Source organism: Onychomys torridus, chromosome 6 (genome assembly GCF_903995425.1).
Source record: "Onychomys torridus chromosome 6, mOncTor1.1, whole genome shotgun sequence".
Classification (NCBI taxonomy): Eukaryota; Metazoa; Chordata; class Mammalia; order Rodentia; family Cricetidae; genus Onychomys; species Onychomys torridus.
Window position 1 is genome coordinate 65,755,984 of NC_050448.1, and position 22,276 is coordinate 65,778,259.

Consider the following 22,276-nt stretch of genomic DNA (forward strand, 5'->3'; position numbering starts at 1 on the left):
CACTGGTGCACTTGTATATGAAGGCAGTTTGTGCAGCACAATACAAGATTTTTAAACAATGTGTTGGGTGTTTTGTTTGTTTGTTTGTTTTTCTCTTTTGTTTGGGAATCTTTAAAAGAAAAAGTACTTTTTAAGTTTTTTGTGTGTGTGCGAGCACATGTGTGAATGTTGGAGAACACCTTAGAGGAATTAATTGATTTTCTCCTCACATCCTTTTGTAGGTCCTGGAGACTAAACTCAGGTTTTCAGGATTGGCAGCAAACACCTTTTCCACAGAGCCATCTCCACAACCCCTTCTTTTTAAAATGTCCCCCTGGCAGGTTGCCATTTGAGTCTCCACGCTACTCCAGCTCCACTTTTGCAGATGGTCTGCAGTATTTAAGGACCTGGTTGCTTGAACTCTATCTCAGTGTTCAGCTCCTGGGAACCAGACCCTCTAGTTAGTGTGACAGTGTCTTCCACTGAGACCTGAGAGGTGGCATCCAGGCAAAAGCCAGGTACTCTGAAGGGGGTTCTAGAGGTCTGTCGCCACCCTCCATTCTGAGCAGCAGGAGTGTGGTGCTTGGAGAGCGTCCTCCAAATCTTTTTCGGCAGCAGAGGCAGCTGGAATAGTACAGGGCAGTTCCTCCTGACTCAAGGACACCTCTGAAAAGTGGAGCAGCATCATGGAAGATCACTGAAAAGCTCACATCTCTGGGTGATCCTGAGCTGGAACTGCTAGTTGGGCCCACCGTTGACAAAACCTGTGAAGCCCTCATAAGAGCCCTTCCAGGTCAGAGAATTCAGATCCTAACTACTGAGGCGGACCTTAGGGTCCTAGCCAAGAACCTGGCTTCAGCCAAAATCTCTTACACTTACAGCAGTGCCACAGTCCAGTGAGATGGTTCAGTGGGCAAAAGAGGGTGAAGCCCCTACTCTAACCTGAGTATGATTCCAGGGGTCCACCAGGAAGTTTTCCCCTTGTGCTGTGTCATGAGCCCTGCTCACACAAGGTAAAAAATAAGGTCAAAAACAAACGAAAAAACCAGCCATCTTGTCCTGGGAAGATTCTCAGTGGGCCAAGACCCTTTGCCAATAGGCCTGAGGACCAGAGTTTTATCCCTGGGACCACACTATAGAAAGAACCTGTTACTGCAACTTGTCCTCCGCCCTCCCCAGGTGCACTGTGGCCATGGTGCGCACACACCTGTAAACAAGTAAATAAAAATTTCAAGTATCTTCGGGGAAATTGTAATGGTATTTAGGGCTCAGTTGTAGCTCAGTGGTGGAGCGAGTTACCCAGCATGCATAAAGTTCAGTCAGAATCTCTCCTCCCAAAATGGGAAATGCCATCAAATTCCATGTTCTGGAAAATACTGACTCAAAAAACCTGAAAATCTCTACCATGCACAGAACACTCAAGTGTTAGCAAGTCTCCACAGAAGGACCCCCTTTATTCAAAAGATTACATCTCTAAGGAGAAAGGGAAAACACCTAGGGGTCATAGAACCTGTAACCCTAGCATTCCAGACGCGGAGACAGGAAGATTGTAAGTTCAGGGCCAGCCTGAGGAACACCAAGGTGACTCTCATCTTAAAAAAGGAAAAAGCCAGCTACATTGGTGCACATTTTTAATCCCAGCACTCAGGAGGCAGAGGCAGGTCTGTGAGTTCAAGGCCAGCCTGGTCTACAGATTGAGTTCCAAGACAGCCTGGACTGTTACACAGAGAAACCCTGCCTGGAAAAAAAACAATAAACAAACAAACAAATAAATACAGAATTGTTCCTCGAATTTCATCATCTTAGCCGGAGCTAAAATGTAGGTGGCATAAGCTTAAGAAGTCACTCAAAATATTTGTTCTCTGATTAAAGATTATTCACTCTGCCCTCCAGACCTCTGAATGCCCTCACGTACAAATTAATTTTATTTTCTCCCTACTAAGACACATATGCATAAATTAAAAATAAAGGACTCTGGGGCTAGAGAGATGGCTCATAGGTTAGGAGCACAGGCTGCTTTTCAGAGGCCCTGAGTTCAATTCCCAGCACCCACATGGTGGCTCACAATCATCTATAATGAGACCTGGTGCCCTCTTCTGGCCTGCAGACATACATGCAGGCAGAACACTGTATGCATAATAAATAAATAAATCTTTTTAAAAAAATTATGAAATAGGTGTCATTTGAATCAGGATCCACAGTTAGCAAGCATGCCTGTAGAAACCCAGTGCTACAAAGGACATGTCTACTGTGGAATGTGAATGATGCCTGTGCTCTTGGTGAACTGTCTCTGCCATGTGGCTCTTTGGGGCTAGATCGTACCATCTATGTGAAGAAAACAGTTGCCACCAGAGCAATTGACTTGAGCTGACTTGTTTCTTGTTCTAGTAGGAACATGGGAAGGGGTGAAGTCCTGGCAGAACTGGCAAAGCCTTGAGAGCTCTTAGCAAAATGCAGTCAAAAAGTGTCGACTACTTAAATCAGCCTCAAGCTTCACGGTCCTGTTTCTTTCACCTTAACCGAAGGCTGCTGATGAGTTGGGGAAGCAGAGCACATATGCTCAGTTGACAGAGCAGTGCCTACTGTGCAAGAGGCTCTGAATTCCACCTGGAGCATGGCATAGAGCAGGCATAGTGAGTGGTGAGTGCCTGTGACCTCCTGAGTGGGGTTAGAGACAGAAGAATCAGAAATTCAAGATCGTCCTTGGCTATTATAGAGAGAGTCTAAGGCCAGCCTGAGCAATATCAGACCCACTAAATAAACAACAAACAAATAAATAAACAAGGGCATGGTGATATATAATCTGAATACCCAGAATCGCAAGTTCAAGGCCAGCCTGACCAACTTAGTTAGTGTAGGGACCTAGCTAAATATAGAACACTTATCTAGGACCAGAGTTCAAGCTCCACCACTGCAAAATAAAGAAATGAATAACAGCTTAGGAATGATGCCATGACAGATGAAGCAGGGAAGCTGGAGGTTGGAGGACAAGTCTATTGGTGAAATTATTAAGGCCACTCCACGTAGTTAAAAGGGAGGTTTATTTTGTGGGGTAACTTACAAATGAAGGGATAGGTTGCAGGGTCTGGCAAAGGTATGGCGCAGTTCGGCGGTGTTCTCTGGAGAACTCTGCTCGGTCTGCCTCCAGCGTCCAGGGTCCCAGAACCAAGAGAGACCTCCTCTGGATCCTGGGTCTTCAGCTTCTCCCTCAACCCCGCCTTGTGGGCGTGACCATTACTGAAGCCTCAGTGGGGGTTGGAACTTCCAGGCCAATGCTGGGATGGCTACCCTCTACACAAGCCAGAAAAATTATTTTTATTTATTCATTTATTCATGCATTTATTTATTTATTTAAAGACTTTTTTTTTTTTCTGTGTAGCTCTGGTTGTCCTTGGAACTCTCTCTCTTTAGACCAGTCTGGGCTCGAACTTAGATCCTCTTGCCTCTGTCTCCTAAGCATTGAGATTAAAGGCATGCACTGCAGCCACCACCACCCATCGAAAAAAAAATATGAAGGAAACCACCAGATAGAGTGGGACAGAAAGGTCTTAAATGTTTGGGGTGTTCTGAAATTGCTGACCAAGTTTTTAAATGAGTTGGCTTTGAGACAAAATTACTGGGATAGTTTAGTTTTGTCTAGTAATCTCTCTTGGAAAAGTTCAGTGTGTGCATTCCTCAGCACACATGATCGGAGTATGAAGTCATCCAGTTTTCTGAACAAAAGCTGCTGGGGTGGAGACACAATGCATTTCCTGCCCTTATTGCTGGAGATTAGCACAGTGTGCTCTGAGCCAAGATACATTCAGCTAGCTTCCTAACATCTCCCGCCGGTATGTTCCCTCTGCCCTCGCAGAGGTGTCTGTAGGGGAGGGGACAGGGGCAGGGACACATGCTCTGTATAAATGAGAGCTCCAATTCAGTGTCTTTGCTGGCTGGGAAATATCACACCTACCTATTCTGAAGTGTGTCAAGGGACTGGGAAGATGGTTCAGTGGGTAGCATGTCTGCTGCATAATCATAAAGACCTGGGTTTGATTTCTAAAACCCACATTTACAGAAGCCTGGACATGGTAACTCATACTTAATGCTGGAGCTGATGAAACACAGGTGGGTGAATGCTAGGGTTTCACCGGCCAACTAGCCTAGCTGACTTGGTGAGCCCGTGGCCAGTGAGAGAGAGAGACCCTGCCTTGAAAACAAAAGGTGGATGGGTAGACAAGGTGGATGATACCCAAGACTCACCTCTGGACTCCTTGTATACACAATTGTGCACACAGGGGAAGAAGCATTTTGGGAGTCTCCGCCAGACTTTCTGGCCATTTTTACTTTCACTTTCCTAGAGAATGTGTGGGTCACTACAGCAGATATATTTCCTGCCTGTCAGCATCACCACAAAACCCCAAACAACTCTAGACCCAATTTTGCAAGGTGGTGGTGCTAAGATTTGGATCCAAATACCTCATACAAAATGCCCTACCACTGAGTCACACTCCCAACTCACTTACCTAGCCCTAGATCGAACTTCTTTTGAAACTTAGACGTAGAATAAGGAAGAGAAAGGGAAGCCTGTTTGTGTTTGCTTTGAACCACTTCTGAGAGGAAGTCATGTCCGTGGCCTTCCTGCTTTGTGGAGCCCCTGCAGGTGTTATGTTCACCCTAGGAATTGAACATGGATTAGAACCGAGCACACAGTTCTCTCGGAGCTTGGCTTCTGTGCTGTGGGCAACACTAATTCTGAAATGCAAAATCTGACAAGAGATTTGGATCCTCCCTTGAGAGTGAGAGAGAGACCACCAACTGTCAGCCACTCAGTAAGTGGTCACTAAATGCCCACTTGGATGTAAGTGAGTCTAAACCATGAGAGTTCACAATGTCTGTTACCACAGTGGTCGGGGAAATTCTTGAGGACAGTGGCACGGGAATTTTAAGTATAACCTGATTGGCATTAGTTCCCATTATATATATATATATTTTTTTTTTTTTAAAAATCACGTTTATCTCTTTTGGGTGTGTGTATGTTATGACTTACATGTAGAGGCCAGGAGACAACATGTGGGAGTTAGTTTTCTCCTTCCACCGGGTAGGTTCCAGGGATGGGACACTTCAGGCTTGGCACCAATCGACTTTACCTGCTGAGCCATCTCACTGGTTCCCCCATGAGAGTTTGTATCTTACCCTTGAATGTTCACCAATAGTGGTGTGTTTTTCAATACAGGAACTAAGCCTTTGAGATAGCTCAGTGGTAAAAGACATTTGTTGCCACACCTGACAACGAGTTAGGTTTCTACCACATGATAGGAGGAACCAGCTCCCTGGGGCTGGAGAGATGGCTCAGCGGTTAAGAGCACCAGCTGCTCTTCCAGAGGACCCAAATTCAATTTCCAGCATCCTCATCACAACCCTCGGTAACCTGTTCCAGGGGATCCAGTGCCCTCTTCTGGCTTCCTCAGGCACAGCACATACACGGTACTCAATACATGGAGGCAAAATACCCATATGCATAATAGAAGAACCAACTTCAAAAGTTGTCCATAGACCCCTCATGTGTCTGCTGGCACGTGTGTGTGTGCATACACACACACACAAACATAACTGGAGTGGGGTGAGGCTGCTGCAGGCTCGGGTGCAGATGTGAGCTTGGAGCAGCCTGTTAACATCCTGGGTGGAGGTTTTCTTATTTGTTCCATACGGACAACAACACTTTACCCGTGACAGGGCTGCAAATAAGGATTACATATTTTATATGTATCTGTGCTCAAAAGAGTGCCTATTAATATTCAAGCCACGTTAGCCAATTGTTTTCTATCATTGTTAAACAGAGATACCAGGCCATGGGGCAGACGCCAGTACCCCCAGCACTCAGTCAGTAAGGACAGAAGTTCCAAGCTGAGCGGGCTTTGCTTCATGAGACCCCATCTCCAAAAGAAAGAAGAGTGTGTATGTGTGTGTGTGTGGGGGGGAGGTGTTTACATGGATGACGTCACTGTTCTTGCAGCATTTAAAGAGGACTCCATTACTAGCTGTTTGCCTCTGTAGACCACAAGCTCCAGAAAGCCAATGAGACCAATTGTGAGGAACTTGCATAAGCTGAAAAGTCCTTCCTGAGGCTTTGGGAGGAACTGACAAGAAAAAATACCACAGAGAAAGAAACAGAGACCCAGGAGGAAACAGAGTTATCTCCCCTGATCATGCATGACTACCCACATACACTGCTCCTTTTCAGCATAGCCATGTCCTTCTCCAAGGACCTGACTTCTTTTCCAAGAATCTATACTTGGACATTCAACTTCAGGGTAGTCCTTCAGCCACATGACCCATCCTCTCTTGTCAATAATTCAGAAATCCAACTCAAGAGTATAGAGGAAAATTGACAGAAACCTGGAAGAAATTATTTAGAGAATGTTACCTGGTTTTTTCCTCCCCTGGGAGCAATCATGATGCAGTCTTGGGGCTAGTTGTTCGCTTCTGTGAGATGGGTCTCATTTCTCATTCTGTAGCCCAGATGAGCTGAGCGCTCAGCATCCCCTGCCTTTGTCTCCCAAGAGTATGTCTGTGCATCATGAGCATGCCTGATGCCCATAGAGGTCAGAAGAGGATGTTGGATCCCATGAAACTGGATTATGGATGGTTGTGAACCACTATGTGGGTGCTGGGACTGAACCCTGGTCCTCTGCATGGGCAACAAGTGCCCTAAAATACTGAGTCATCTCTCTCCTCCAACACACAGTCCTTAAAAAAAAATATTAGCTGGGCATGGTGACACACACCTTCAATTCCAGCAGAGGCAGGAGGATTTTTGTGAGTTTGAGGTCAGCCTGTTCTACACAGTGAGTTTCAGGATGGCCAGAACTACATAGAGAGACCCTGTCTCAAAAGGAAACAATAAAAATAAACAAAAGGGGGTGGGGTTTGCCCAGCTGTAATTTCAGGATTCAGAGAGCTGAGATGGGAGGATTGCTCTGAGTTAGAGACCAGGCTGGGATGCAGAGCAAGACCCTGTCTTAAAACTCAAAACTGGCCGGGCGGTGGCGGTGCACGCCATTAATCCCAGCACTCGGGAGGCAGAGTCAGGAGGATCTCTGTGAGTTCCAGGCCAGCCTGGTCTTTAGAGCAAGATCCAGGAAAAGTGCAAAGCTACACAGAGAAACCCTGTCTCAAAAAAACTAAAAAAAAAACCCAAAAAACCTAAAAACTGAAAACCAAAAGTTATTTGAGTGGGTTGGGAAGAATGGGTGATCTGCAGTCCTGCCTTCTCTTCCCTTGTGGGGATGATGTCACACAGTACATTAGGGACAGTGAATCATCCTGATGAAAGCCCCGCAGGCAGGAAGTTGAGGCAGGAGGATTCAGTGTGAAGCCAGCCTAGTCTAAAAATCACACAGACCAAGAAAAAGAGTGAATCATTCCATGCTCCAGACTTGGGAAGGTGGAAAAGCCCACAGGCCATCTCCGAAGTATCACTGTCCAGAGTATTGCAGGGATAGTCTCCTGTTTCTACAGAGTGCCTCGGACTTTGTAAGCGTGCATTTACTAGTGTGGTGTTTGGTTAGTTCTTATCCTCTGCCTACCATCTCCAAATAGGACTCTTGCTATCAACGTCCCTGTCGATATGACTGTCATTTAGCAGATAACCTGTGTTGGGGCCAGAGGTAGAAGAAGTCAGGGGATTCCAGCACTGCCAACAAAAGAAAAAATGAACGAGAGAACAGAACTGCCCATCAATAGTGCTGGTAATATTTCTTTTTCTTTTTCTTTCTTTTTTGCTTTGAGCTGGGGGACAATTTCATTAAGCGTGTAAGAGAAGCCGGGCGATGGTGGCACACACCTTTAATCTCAGCACTCGGGAGGCAGAGTTCGGAGGCCGGCCTGGTCTACAGAGTGAGTTCCAGGACAGCCAAAGCTACACAGAGAAACCCTGTCTGGAAAAACAAAAAAGCAAGCAAGCAAACAAATAGAAACAGAGCTTAAGAGAAAATCAATGGGGCAAGCAAAGTGCAGATCATGCAGCCGGTAGGGGATGACCATGCCCTTTGTGAGCGGCCGCTGGAGGAGAGGAGACGTGGGATGCAGAGGCTGACGAAGCCCGAGCACCTGGAAGGCAGGCCTAGGCTTTGGAAAAGGATAGAGGAGTGTTGAAAGTCACAGTTTTCTACGACCAATTCACAAGAGCGGCCAGGCTTTGCTGAGCTATATGGCAAGGCTCAGTAAGCCACTGAAGTAGTGTTTCATTTGGAATAAATATCTTCAATTAAAGGAGCAGGACTATGAGCACTAAAATCTCCCCATCTTGGGGGCTGGAGAGAGGGCTCCGAAGTTAAGGGTGCTGGTTGCTCCTGCAGAGGACCCATCTGGGGGTTTACAACCATCTCCAGTTCTAGGGGGAACTGACACCTCCCTCTTCTGGCCTCTTTGGGTACTGCACACACAGCACACATACATCCATGTGGGCAAACACTCCTTCATAATTTTATAAATTTTATAAATAAATCTGCTGGGCGGTGGTGGACTCCTTCATATAAAATAAATAAATCTGCTGGGCGGTGGTGGCGCACGCCTTTAATCCCAGCACTCGGGAGGCAGAGCCAGGCGGATCTCTGTGAGTTCCAGGTCAGCCTGGTCTACAAAGTGAGTTCCAGGAAAGGTGCAAAGCTACACAGAGAAACCCTGTCTCTAAATAAATAGATAAATAAATAAATAAATCTAAAACCAAAAAAATTCTGCCCTCTCTCCTTGTGGTTGTGACTTTACAAATTACCTATTTTATATGTCTGTATCCTTAGAGTTACATAACAGGTTCTCAGATGAAAGGAGTTGTGAGGAAAAAAAATGTAAGAAGTTCTGGCCTAGAACATCCTTTGGGTGCCTGTCATCAACCACGGCCACCTCACTGTAAGAAAAGCAGGCTCCCACCACTGTGCCTGTTTAACGTGAATCAGTCTTTATTCTGCACGGGTGTGGCGCGTTAACAAGTTCGACATACAAGTTAGCATTACATATTGCAGGTGAGCGTCACAGCATTATGCAACTTCACACAGTTCATGTTAGCTTTTTCCATTTTTTTTTTTTAATTTGACACTTTTATTTTGAGTTTTATTTTTACAAGAGAAGACACAAGGTAAAGAAAGACGACCTGTTTGGAGAGGGACCGTGGTGAGGGCGATGCCACTGTCTTGACCAATGTTGAAAGTCTTCCAGATCCCTGGCCTATGCAGGTCACCCTGGTTCCACACAGCAGTTCTCTGCTCTCTCGCACAGCGCTGTCCATAAACACGCACACTGCGGCTGTGCTCTGCTGAGACGCAAAGAAGGAAGAACTCACAAGGGAACTTTAGATATCGTGAATAGCTCTCAGAGTCCCAGAGTCCAGACATCGACAGAGGACTGGCTGCTGGGAAATCGGGGGCGACCTTTCCCTAACCTATTCCTAACCACAAGTGCCTTGTGTAAAAGCTAGGATGTGACTCTCTTGTCTTTCCACTGACAGGAAGAGGCATTTTGCCTCCACCCACATCAGCGAGCTTTGCAAAGAACAGATGTGAAAGCCAGTCAGCTAAGAAGCTATAGGACACGCTGGATCAGGCCTGAGGTAGGAGGAGGCATCCTGCACTGTCTTTTTCTGGCGGCCCCGAGCCCGTGGAAGTACCGGCTCCCCCACCACCACCCCACTGCTCAGTAGACCCAGAGGATGCAAGGGGTTGAGCTGCATGGAGATGGGGAGGGGAGGAGTGGGGTGCGGCTGTGTCCCTGACTTCTCAGGAGGAGCTACAGAGGCACACAGCAGGATGGAGACCAGACTCCACCTGTCACTTTAGCATTGCTTCTGGGAAGGAAGCAAAGTTGCTAAGTGACTTCTGATCTTTACACATTAAGGCGACGAAGAGGAACCATTTCGATTTTTTCCCTACTGGGGCTTAAGAATGCTCCTGCCAGGTTCTCATTAAACTATGTCAAAATGCCTCTTTAGAAAACAAGAAAGTATTTTCTTCTACGTATGATACAATATTTACATTCCATGGGTTAAAGGTCGGAGACTAGTGGTGTGATCCCAGCTGATGGCGAAACAGGAAGTCAGATCACGGGATATAAAGGCTGACAAGGCAAGAGCAGAGTGGGTTTCCCTGCCTATCCAGGACTGCTCTGCATTGCCAAGAATTCCACAGGGAAACAAAACCAACAAAAAACCTAAAAGGATGGGTGTGAGGGCAGCGACGATCCAACTACCAGCACTAAGGGAACACCCAAGGCAGTGTCGACACCCTCTCCATGGAAACTCCGCTTGTCCACCCCTTCTCAGAAGCAAGCTAGAAAGGGATGGTCTTGTAGGGAAGTGGGCACTTCAACTACCGATCATCTGTCAGGCCCTGCACCAAGCTATTTCTTACTTGACTGAGGTCCTCTTCCGGCTGTGGAAAATAGGCACCGCCCATCCAAGCTCTCCTCTCATTCCCGAAGTCTCCGCGCGGAGACCTGGGTCTGAGCTCCAGTACAGCTCTGGAGCTCTGCACTGTCCTGGTGAGACCCTCAGTTGTCCAGCCTTGCGCTCGCTGCTGAGGAGAGCGGGGCTCGGAAGGCATCTGTACTATCTCCCTCTTCAGCCCCACTCAGCTTTCTTAAGAGCCATTACTGTAAACCTCAGGGAGAGTCATTTCTGAGGCCTGTTTCCTTATGAAACAAAGCAACTTCCATCAGCACCTACATCCTGAGGAGACGCCAGAGCCTCTGGGTGGATATCTGACCTCCTCCCCTTGTCCCTGACCTGCAAGTAGCATCCAGGATCAGCTGGTGTTCACCGATACTTCCTTCCGGCTGAAGCTGAGGTCTCCAAGCTTCCAGAGAAAGTCAGCGAGTCCCAAGCCGGGTCCCACCTGCCAAGCCTGCCCTGCTCGCCAGAGCTATCACTAGGACTGGCTGCCTGTGGCTCCTTTACAGCCGCTGTCTAGCAGCAGACACCCCGTTCTCAGTGACCCTTCCTCCTGCAAACCCCACTTGTTTCTCTGCTTACTCTAGACCTCTGGACTTGGAACTCAGCCAAAGAGCAGAGCCCTGAGAGGTGATAGAAAAAGGATGGAGTGATGGGAACACGGGATTTTACAAGAGTAGACGTTTCTTCTGCAATGATGGGGAACTGGAGTAACCCAGAGAAGCCCGATAAAAAAGAGGCCAATTTCAGGGGATCAGCAAATACAGTTCGGCACAAAACACAATTTTCATGGATTAAAATCTGCAACTTGACATCGGTTAGGCTAATTTCTTGTTTGTAGTAGACATGCAAGTATAAGGTTACATTGTTATATATAGACTGTGGGGTCTTTCCTTCTCTCCCTCCCCTCATTTTAAAAACAAAAGATCGTCTAGTGCCTTGCAAAGAAGAAAATAGTCCTCACGCTAAGAACTGATCTGCAGCTGTGTGGAGTAGGATGTTCTCTGTGTGGTTTGTTTTGTAAGAAATTTTTTTTCTTCTACGACTAAAATGAGGTTTTGAGTCAGCTTCTCTGTTATCTCCTGCCTCCCCAGCCTGGCCCCAGGGTCGGAGGCGAGAAAGGGTTAGTACTCGGTCAGACTGTGCCACTTGGCTATGGGCTTTCGGGGACTCTCGCAGACCTCTCTCCAGTGGTCCGCGCCACTGGCTGTGACACTATGTGCCCCCAGGATCAGCCTCCCCACCACCTCATTCTTAGTAGTGCGATCGAAGTCAATGACAAGGAACTCAATGCTGATCTCAGGCAGGAGGTCAGTGGGGATGTCGTAGATGAAGGACTCATTGAAGACTGGATTCAAAGTGCACTTCTTTACGTGGGTTTTCTTCTTGGCAATGCGTTTTCTGCCGTAGTAGACGTTCACCTTGACATAAGGATCTGGGGCCCCCAAAGAGAAGAAAAAGAGAGACAGGCCTATGACACAGTCCTCTGCTACGTCTGGTTTTGTGTTTAGGACCTAAACACAACCTGTGGGTCTCAACCTCTTCAGTGTCCCGTATCAGATATTTACATACTGATTCCTAACAGTAACAAAATTACAGTTAAGATGTAGCAACAGTAATGTTATGGCTGGGGATCATCGTAAGGTGAGGAACTGCATTAAAGGGTCGCAGCCTTAGGAAAGTGAGAACCGCTGGTTTAGATGGAGGGGCCTCTGTTATCCTCATCTTTGCTGACCATCAGTCTTTGGTGATTGCGCCACAGACGCACACAGGCCACAGGGCACGGGGACGAACAGACACGGGCAGTCTTTCTTACAAATCTCACCTGGCCTAACTGCTCCAGCATGCACGGGATTCCCTTGTTGGCTCCACCCCCAGCACCACTGTGTCCGGGGGATCTATTGGCCTGGTTATGGGGAGCAAAAGCAGGTGGGAGACTAGGTGGGCTGTGAATGAGGGCGGGGTCAGGCCACAGTCGGGTCGGGGTAGGGTTGGTGCAGACAAACAGGTTGAAGTAAATAGCTGCTACCTGAGAGACCGGTGATATCCATCTTCGGTAGGTGTCTGGCTTTGAGGACCACCACAGTCATTCTCTGTAGCACGGGCTGGTATGACAGAGATACCTGGAGTTCCCCTCTGCTAATGCACTTCTGTAAGGGAGAGACCACGGGTGAGGATCCTGGCGGGGGAGGGGTGTAGGGGTGGGAGGGTGCAGGGGTGAGTGATGGGACCACACGTCCGGACTACACAGATCTGCAGAGGAGAGGGAAGAGAGCCTGAAGGTGGGCATGCTCAGGGACAAGGAAACGGCGTGTATTCAGGCCAGGTACAGAAGCACCATGAAAGGTGCCAGGCCGAGCTCTTAAAGTTACACTACTGATTTAAATGCTGACTCCTGTGACCTTCTTGGTCTCTGTGTCTCTGTCTGTGTCTCTCTCTCTTTTCTCTCTCTCTCTCTTTTTTGGTTTTTCAAGACAGGATTTCTCTGTGTATCCCTGGCTGGCCTCAAACTTACAGTGATCTGCCTCCTGAGTGCTGGGATTAAAGGTGTGGGCCACTACTGTCCGGCTCTTTTCTTTCTTTCCCTTTTTTTTTTTTTAATGTATACAGTGTTCTGCCTTCATGCATGCCTGCAGGCCAGAAGAAGGCACCAGATCTCATTACATGTGGTTGGGAGCTGCCATGTGGTTGCTGGGAATTGAACTCCGGACCCCTGGAAGAGCAGTTGGTGCTCTTAACCTCTGAACCATCTCTCCAAACCCGCTTCTTTCTTCCTTTTGGTGGTTCTGGGAATTGAACTCAGGACCTCCTGCATATCTACCACTAGCTGGGCCTTCAGTCTCAGCACTACAGAGGCAGATGCATGAGTTTGAGGACAGCCTTGCCAGCCAGGGCTGCATACTGAAATCATGTCTCAAAAGGAAAGAAAAGAAAAAAGAAAAAAGGGTGTAAGCCAGGTGGTAGTGTCACACGCCTTAACCTCAGCAGTCAGGAGGCAGAAGCAGGTAGATCTCTGAGTTCAAGGCCAGCCTGGTCTACAGAGCAAGTTTCAGAGCAGCCAGGGCTACATAGAGAAACCCTGTATTGAAAAAGAAAGAAAGGAGAAAGAGAGAGAGAGAGAGAGAGAGAGAGAGACAGACAGACAGACAGACAGACTGACTGACTGACTGACTGCTTCTCTACTGAGCTCCACCTAGGACATACACACTCACTCACTTTCATCTACTCTACCCAGACTGCTTCAAACTCATTTTATATAGGACGGCTTGGATTTACTGACCCTCCTGCCTCCAGCTCCAGAGTGCTGGGTTAACAGACGTGCACCTCCACACTTGGCTCAGGCTTTTTCTTTTTTTCTTTTTGGTTTTTGAGATAGGGTTTCCGTGTGTAGCCTTGGCTGGCTCAAGATTCACTCTTGAGGACTCAGTGGCTAAGGGTACTCTTCTTCCAAAGGAAGCTCACAACACCTGTAACTCCAGCTCCCAGGGGTCCAGCGCCCACCACTGGACTTTATGCACACTTGCACATACATGCCATACACTCACACAGACACACCCACATACACATAAATTAAAAACAAACTGGGAACCAGGAGGATTCCCACACAGCAAAGGGTTTGCTTTTGAAAGCAGGAGGAACTGAGTTGGGATTCTTCAGCACCTGTGTGAAAAATAAAACAAGAATCCCAAATGCCACCCATGGGGTATGTGCCATTAATCCCAGTGCTGTAAAGTAGAGACAGGCGGATCCCTAGAGCTCACTGGCCAGCCAGCCTCTCAGAATCCTGAATCCCCAGTTCCAGATTCAGTGAGAAAACCTACTTCAAAACACGAAGAGGGGCTCACACCTTTAATCACAGCACTTAGGAGGCAGAGGCAGGGGGATCCCAGTGGCCAGCCTGGTCTACAGAGTGAGTTCCAGGACACCCAGGACCCTGTCTCAAAAACAAAACAAAACAAAGACACCACAAAGTATGGGTGGTGGGATGCTCAAGCGAGCACAGCTGCCTGATGCCAAATTCAAACTCTAGAAACTATAAAGAGAGAAAACTGATTCCTGAAAGTTATCTTCTGACTCCCATAGGTGCACATAGTCAAGCTCTGCTCCCCCAAATAAGAAATAAATGTAATAATAATAATAATAATAATAGATGTAGCAAGACCAAGGAAAATATTCATGTCAGCCACTGGCCTCCACACACAGACTTGAACTGGGCATGGTATACACCTATAATCCCAGTACTTGAGAAGAAGAATCAGGAAGGTCAGGAGTTCAAGACCAGCTTCAGTTACATAGTCATTTCAAGCCCCGGCCTACATAGACATTGTCTCAAAATGTTTTTTTTGTTTTTTTTTTTTTTTTTCAGTTGGTTATGGTGAGGCACGTCTTTAATCTCAGTACTCAGAAAGCGGAGGCTGATGGATCTTTGTGAGTTTGAGGCCAGCCTGGTCTATATAGCAGAAAGGACTACACAGTGAGACCTTGTCTCAAAAAATTATTCTCTCTTTGAAAATTGGGCTGAAATTGTTGTGTAGTGGTAGTGCTTGCCCTTAGCCCGTGGGAGGTCCTAGATTTAATCCTTAGAAACACAGAACAAGGGGGCTGGAGAGATAGCTCAGTGGTTAAGAGCACCGACTGCTCTTCCAGAGGTCCTGAGTTCAATTCCCAGCAACCACATGGTGGCTCATGAGATCTGGTGCCCTCTTCTAGCCTTCAGGGATACATGCAGACAGAGCACTGTATACATAATAAATAAATAAATTTAAAATAAAAGAAAGAAACACAGAACAAAAATGACCTAGGGAATGATTGGGAGGTAGAGGCAGGAGGATTTTGACTTATGGGCCAGTCTAAGCTATACAGTGAATTTCAAACCATCCTGAGACACATAATGAGACCATTTCAAAACACCTACAAAAGGCTGGGGAGAAAATTCAGTATGTAATTGCTTTCTGCACACATGAGGCCCAGCATTTGGATCCCCAGAAGGCATAGATAGACAAGGAGGGTGGGTGTGGAGCGGCCTATGAGCCCAGCACATGGGTGGGATACCTAGAGCAGGCTGGCTAGCCTGGAAAAGTCTGCGTGCCGAGCTCCAGGTACGGCGAGAGACCCAGCCTTGGTAGATCGGGTGGAGACTAATAGAGGAAGCCACTTGACCTCAAGCCTGGGCTCCACATGTTGTCTGTACACACACACACACACACACACACACACACACACACGATAATGTTTTGAAAACTGTATGGTGGAGATGGGTTTGAGTCCTCATTCTGCTTCACTACGTGACACTAAACAAGTCCTTGAACTTCCTGGAGCCTGTTCAACCATTTCACAAGGTGCTTACCAGTTCTCCCTGACTGTGCATGCCTCAGTTTCTCCCTTTCTCAGTTGATTTCCTCACTGCTCTCCTCATCTTAGTTTCTCCATCTTTAAAATTTGTCCTAGACTCTACTTTAGACTGGAAAAACACAAGTCGGGGTTGGGGACTTAGCTCAGTGATAGAGCGCTTGCCTAGCAAGCACAAGGCCCTGGGTTCGGTCCTCAGCTTCAGAAAAAAAAAAGAAAAATGAAAAACACAAGTCTTTCTATGTAGCCCTGGCTGGCCTTACTCCGTTCCTGCTTCAGCTTCTCGCTGCTGGGGTTTGAGAAATGCTGGGCCCAATCAGTCTGAAGAACATTTGCTTGTTTGTTTTCAGACTGTATAGCACTGGTTGGCCTAGAGCTCACTGTGGAGACAATCCCACTGACTCCTCCTGCTTCTGCCTCCCAAGTGCCCAGCTGAGAGGAGTGTAACAAACTGACCCCTTGAAGAGCTAACAAGCACCAGACACTCTACATGTCACATGCTGGGGCTCCAGGGATTAGAGGACTGGGCATTTGTTTTCAAGGCCAGGCACTCACATGTACTGAAGAGACAGAGCCTGGCACTCAGGAAGATGAGGCAAGAAGACCAGCTTGGGCTACTGGAGGTAGACCCTATTTCAGTTTTTACATTATTTTATTATTATTTCATGTGTATGGGTGCTTTGCCTGCATGTATGTTTGCGCACCAAGTCTATGTAGTGTTTTCAGAGGCCAGACAGAAGAGGGCACTGGACCCCTGCAACTGGAGTTAGAGGCAATTGTGGGCTACTATATGGGTTTTGAGAATCGAACCTGGGTCCTCTGCAGAAACAAACTGCTAAACCATCTCTCCAGCCCTGAAACCCTTCCCTGTTTGTAAAAGATATTTCTTCCAGGTGTGTGGGCCTTTAATTCCAGTACTCGAGAGGCAGAAGAAGGCAGCTCTCTGTGAGTTCCAGGCCAGCCAGGATGATGTAGAGACCTTGTCTCAAAAAAGGTTTTTCCTTCTGCTTCCTGGCCCTTCTCTCTTCTCCATTTTTCTGTCCTTTTGGGATTTTTTTTTAATTTTTTATTTTTTTTAATTTTTTTTTTTTTTAATGAAATGGGGCCTCACTCTGTAGCTACCTTGAGTTAGCCTTGAAACCTTGTTTTGTTTTTTGAGACAGGGTCTCACTATTATTGCTGTCCTAGGACTCATTATGTAGACCAGGCTAGCATCAAACTCACTGAGCTCCTCATTAGTCTATCTCCCAAGTGCTAAGACTAAAGGCCTGTTCCACCACGCCTGCCGAAAACTTGCTTTGTTTGTATACTTATTTGATGACCTGAGTTTGACAGTGTCCTCAACAATAAAAATGCCACTGTTTTTTTAATTAAATAACTTAGTTTACTATCTTTTTTGTTTGTTTTTGAGACAAGGTTTCTCTGTGTAGCCCTGGCTGTTCTGGAACTTGCTCTGTAGATCAGGCTGTCCTGGAACTCACAGAGATCCACCTGCCTCTGCTTCCTTAGCGCTGGGGTTAAAGGCGTGCGCCACCACCGCCCGGCTTGCTGACCATTTAATTCAATTCCTCATGCTGTGGTGACCCCAACCATAAAATTATTTCATTGCTACTTCATAACTGTAATTTTGCTAGTGTTATGAATAATAATGTAAATATCCAATATGCAGGATATCTGATACTTGACCCCCACAGGGGTCACGAACCACAGGTTGAGAACCACTGTTCTAAGTGGAGAAGTAGTTCTGGGGATTAACCTTGGGGGCTTAGCATTCTTGGCAAGCTACAGCCCTCAACTGCAGTCTTCAGCTTTTGGGATGGAGGGGCAGGGGGAAATAGACTCGTGTCTTCATGGTTTTTCTCTGCTGGGCTGAAGCTCCACATTTGTTCTTACTTTACTGCAAGGGGTCAGCTCTGGGTTGTGGTTGTAAGTACCCACACCCAGTAAAGACCAGCTGTTTTCCTGGCCCACCATGTGCTTCTTGGTTATTTCCTTTTGTGAGTATTCAGAAAGTTTGATGAAAGAACCTAATTTCACTTTCACCATTAGCCATAACCACATAGAAAGTAAAGCCTCCGGGAAATGCCTTCCAAGACACCAAAAACGAGCTGTTCAATGCAGCAGCTGCCAGCGGCATGGTCTTCTTTAGCTCCAACTCACAAGAATTACATGCGTAAGGGCTGGAGAGATGGCTCAGTGCTTAAGGGCACTTGTTGCTTTTCCAGAGAACAGAGTTTGACTCTCAGCACTCACATGGTAGCTCACAGCCACCCATAACCCCAGTTCTAGGGAACCTGACATCATCTTCCCCTTCTGACTTCCACGGGCACCAGCCAAACACATGATGCACACACAGGCACCCCCATGGTGCACACCCAGGCAAAACACTCAAACACATATGTGAGTTCTTTTTGTTTTTGTTTTTAATTAAAAGTCATTACACAAGGAACTGGAGAGTTGGCTTGGAGGTTAAGAGCACTGGCTGCTTTAGCAGAGGACCTGGGTTCAATTCTCAGTACCCACAAGGAGGCTTGTTGTGGAATATTACTTTAACTATGTAAAGGTGTGTTCCATTTGTTATGCTGCATTTGTTTAATTATGTAAAGATGTGTCGTTGTTTCACTTTGCCTGCTGAAGGCACCTGATTGGGCTAATAAAAAGTTGAATGCCCGTCTTTAATCCCAGAACTCAGGAGGCAGAGGCAGGTGAATCTCTGTGAGTTCAAGGCCAACATGGTCTACAGAGCGAGATCCAGGACAGGCAACAAAACTACACAGAGAAACCCTGTCTCCAAAAACAAAAATAAAATAAAACAAAACAAAACAAAAAGTTGAACTCCCAATAGCTAGGCAGTAGAGGCATAGGCAGGGCTGGTGGGCCGAGAGACTAAGTAGGAGGAGGAATCTAGGCTTGGGAGAGAAGGAGAGAAGGAGGAAGAGAATGAAGAAGAGAGGGACATGCCTGGGGCCAGAAGCCAGGCAGCCGCCAGCCAGCCAGACAGACATGGAGTAGGACATACAGAATGAAAGGTAAAAGCCCTGAGGCAAAATGTAGATAAAGAGAAACTGGTTAAATTAAGTTATAAGAGCTAATGGGACAAGCAACAGATAAGGCTGAGCATTCATAACTAATATTATGTCTCTGTCATGATTTGGGAGTTGGTTGGTGACTCCAAAAGAAAGCCTGCTACATTTGGCAGTCCAAAATGGGGCCTGTATTTCTATATAGGGCCCAAGAAAGCTAAAAGAAGAAGGAGGAGGAGGAGGAGGAGGAGGAGGAGGAGGAGGAGGAGAAGAAGAAGAAGAAGAAGGAGAGAAGAGAAAAGGAAAGAAGAAAGAGAAAAGGATTCAATTCCTTTGAGAGACTGCTATAGAGCGAGCACCCGAGCAGCCGGCACATTAAGGAGAAACAACAAGCTAAGTAAAAAACGCGTGCCACAGTGCCGGCACCAGCTTCCTAGAGCTGGGGCAGTTAAATGCAGCTCTCAGTTAAACACTTAAACAGGCTCCCACAGACCCGAGCAGTGTGGAGCCAGCCACCAGTGCAAAGCCACTTAGCAGTTTCAGCTTTGGCTCACAGGTCAGAAAAGGCTAGAGACACACAGTAAAGACAGGTTCAGATGGGAAAAAACCCTCTAAACAGGTTATGCTGTGTTTAAAAATGTGCATAGGTACTTAGGAAAGAAAAGAAAATTGGTATAAATGTCATAGGAAAAATAGTTTAAGAATGATAAATAAACTCTTTAAAGAGAGAATAAAGTAATATAAAGGAAAAAGCCGTGTAACGATGGGAAATATACAAGGATCCTGTATGGTGTTGTGTTAGCTTTGAATTTTTTGATTGCTAATGAGCGAATGACAGATGCTGAGGGACATGGGATTATAAAAGGGACTGCTGAATGAAACCAGCCTAGATACTTTAGGGATGTCTAAACTTTAAAATGGAATTCAGAAAAAGTGTTTTGTTGGGGGAGAGGTTATACTTTTATTTCCACCGGAAAGAAAAGGCTGTGGATTCCTTCAAGGTTAATAGAGATCAGGTCTGATGGGGGAGACCTCCTGGAAATCTTGGCTACAGACATGAAGAAATAAAGCAAGAAAAACTACAGGACAGGTGACATATATACCCAACCCTCTGCAAGGGAACAGCTCTGAGCGTGGACCACAGGCGTTACAGCCAGTTCTCCCAGGACTTGACCATTCTCTCAATTTTCTCAGGGTTCCCTAAAGATGCTGTCACTCAGACAACAGGAAGCAGTCTGAAGAACACAACCTCCACATTCACAAGAGGTGGGGTGGGTGGCTTTGGTCATTCAGTGAGTTATGGATGTTTGTTATTGTTTAGTTGGGGATGTAGAAATATAGGATAAAAAGACAACTGTTAACCTCAAATACTTTACATTGGTATGGATTTTGGTATATTGATACAAATTTAAATTTATTTTTGTTATACCGTATATATGTTTCTACTCTTGCTTAAGGTATTGTACCTATGCAGTTCATTTGAAAATGTAAGGTAAAGTTCTAGTCCTTGGAAGCTATTATTATAAACATTTATGATAATTAAGAAATTCAGGTTAGTAGTTAGTCATCTATAACAATCAAACTTGTAGTTATGTTTTCAAGTTCATACAGGGATATATTTTAGATAGATCAGTGGTCTTCAAACACTTCAAAGACCTATAGAATATGGCATTTAATACGTTTTGCTAACATAGGCTTTTCATGACACGAGACACACACATCTGATCCTTGCAGAACCAATCTTCTTCATAAAAGGATGATGGGTATTGAAGAACCTCCATATGGAGTTTGCTTTCATTGAGGCAAAGCTAGCCATTTGGGCAAGAAACTGCCCTTGACTCAACTGCTGACAGTATGTTCTACAAACTGGACATGCAGGACATAAAGGAAAGCAACTGCTGAACTTTGACAAGACAGAGTAGGACACTCCTTCAAAATTCCTGCTTCACAGAAAAGTCTGCCAGATATTTTAGGCCTATAGGCTGGAGATGGGTGCCCCAACATTGCAGAGGAACCTCGGGTGACTGTCCAGGCAGCCAGATGTCTGTTGTTTCTACAGTTTTGTAAGTTGCTTGCTCTGCACTTCCTGTTTACTCAGGTAATATTATACCCTTTTGGGGTCTCTGATGGAGTTGAAGACTAGATAATTATTGTCTCATTTATCCTTAGTTACAATAGAAGGTAAAGTAGATACAAAGCTTTGAACTCACCAAGATAGGATAAATAATGGAGTATTTTCTCTGAATTTGCCAAATACAAATGGACTGGATATTGTAAATGTAATTTGTATTGATAACTGTTGTTATTTGTACAGTGTTTTACTATGTAAAAGTTAGTTAGACAAAAGGGTTGAGGCTCACAAATGTTTGTAGCTCCAGTTCCAGGGGATCTAATGTCTTCTGGCCTCTGAGAGCACTGCATGATGTGGTGCCTAAGTGTAGGCAAACATTCACACACAAAAGAAAAACAACTCTTAAATGAAAGCAGAGTGAGTTCTTGGTCACACTACATAGTTCATCATTCACAAATAAATAAACAAGACAACATTATCCTCAGAGGACTAAACACAATCTCAGCACTCAGAAGGCAGAGACAGGAGGATCTCTGTGAATTCCAGACAGCCAGGACTATGGAAAGAGACCCTGTCTCAAAAAGAAGAAATCAAAGAAAATAAAACTTTTCTTGGGGCTGGAGAGACGGCTCAGCATTCAAGAGCACTGGCTGCTCTTGCAGAGGACCTGGTTTTCATTCCTAGCACCACATGGTGGCTCTCAACTTGTCTGTAGCTCCAGTTCCAGGGGATCCAGTGCCCTCTTTCATTTCCATGGGCTCCTGTGCTCACATAGTTCACATACATACATCCAGGCACACACACTCATATACATAAAATAAATACTAAAAAAAAAAAGTAGATATTGCTTAGCCTGGCAGCAGTGGCGCACGCCTGTGATCCCAGCACTCGGGAGGCAGAGGCAGGCGGATCTCTGTGAGCTTGAGGCCAGCCTGGGCTACCAAGTGAAACCCTGTCTTGAAACAACAACAACAACAACAAAGTAGATATTGCTTTTGTAGAGGAGTTGAGTTTGATACCCACAGCATTATCAGGTGGATCACAAGCATACATGCTCACATGTCCACACATATACACATAATTAAAAACAAAATGTTTTCCTTCTTGTGTAGAAGCCTTTTGATCTTGTTCTTGGTGGGTTAATGACAATCAACCTGGTTGTTTCTGCTGTAGTTGTCATTTTGAATAATTATCCTTGCCTTATGATCGAACTTCCTTCAATTTTGAGGGCTTGATTGTGGAGAAAGCATCTGAGTGGGATAAAAGAATCACACACCGAGGTTGGGCATGTGGCTCATTTGGTAGAGTGCTTGCTTGGCATTCACAAAGCCCTGCATTCGGTCGCTGGCATTACATAAAACCAAACATGGGAGAGCACACCCAAAATCCCAGGCTTGGGAGAAGAAACCCGAGGGCAGAGAATTCAAGGTCAAA

At 46.0% G+C, this 22,276-nt stretch overlaps 1 protein-coding gene across 3 annotated transcripts in view; it reads right to left on the reverse strand.

The window, feature by feature from the left end:
- Positions 1–8,896: 8,896 nt before the first annotated feature.
- Positions 8,897–22,276, reverse strand: part of Syt11 (synaptotagmin 11) — a 28,746-nt gene continuing 15,366 nt past the window's right edge. The window contains exons 3-4 of one of the 3 annotated variants that reach the window (XM_036189423.1): positions 12,429–12,549; positions 8,897–11,834 (exon numbers count right to left, since the gene is read on the reverse strand). In XM_036189423.1, the coding sequence (XP_036045316.1) occupies positions 11,524–11,834; positions 12,429–12,549 (432 nt within the window). In that variant the 3' untranslated portion in view covers positions 8,897–11,523. Of the gene's footprint in view, positions 11,844–12,425; positions 12,550–22,276 lie in introns of all 3 variants that reach the window. The other 2 variants (XM_036189421.1, XM_036189422.1) reach the window with 2 other exon arrangements.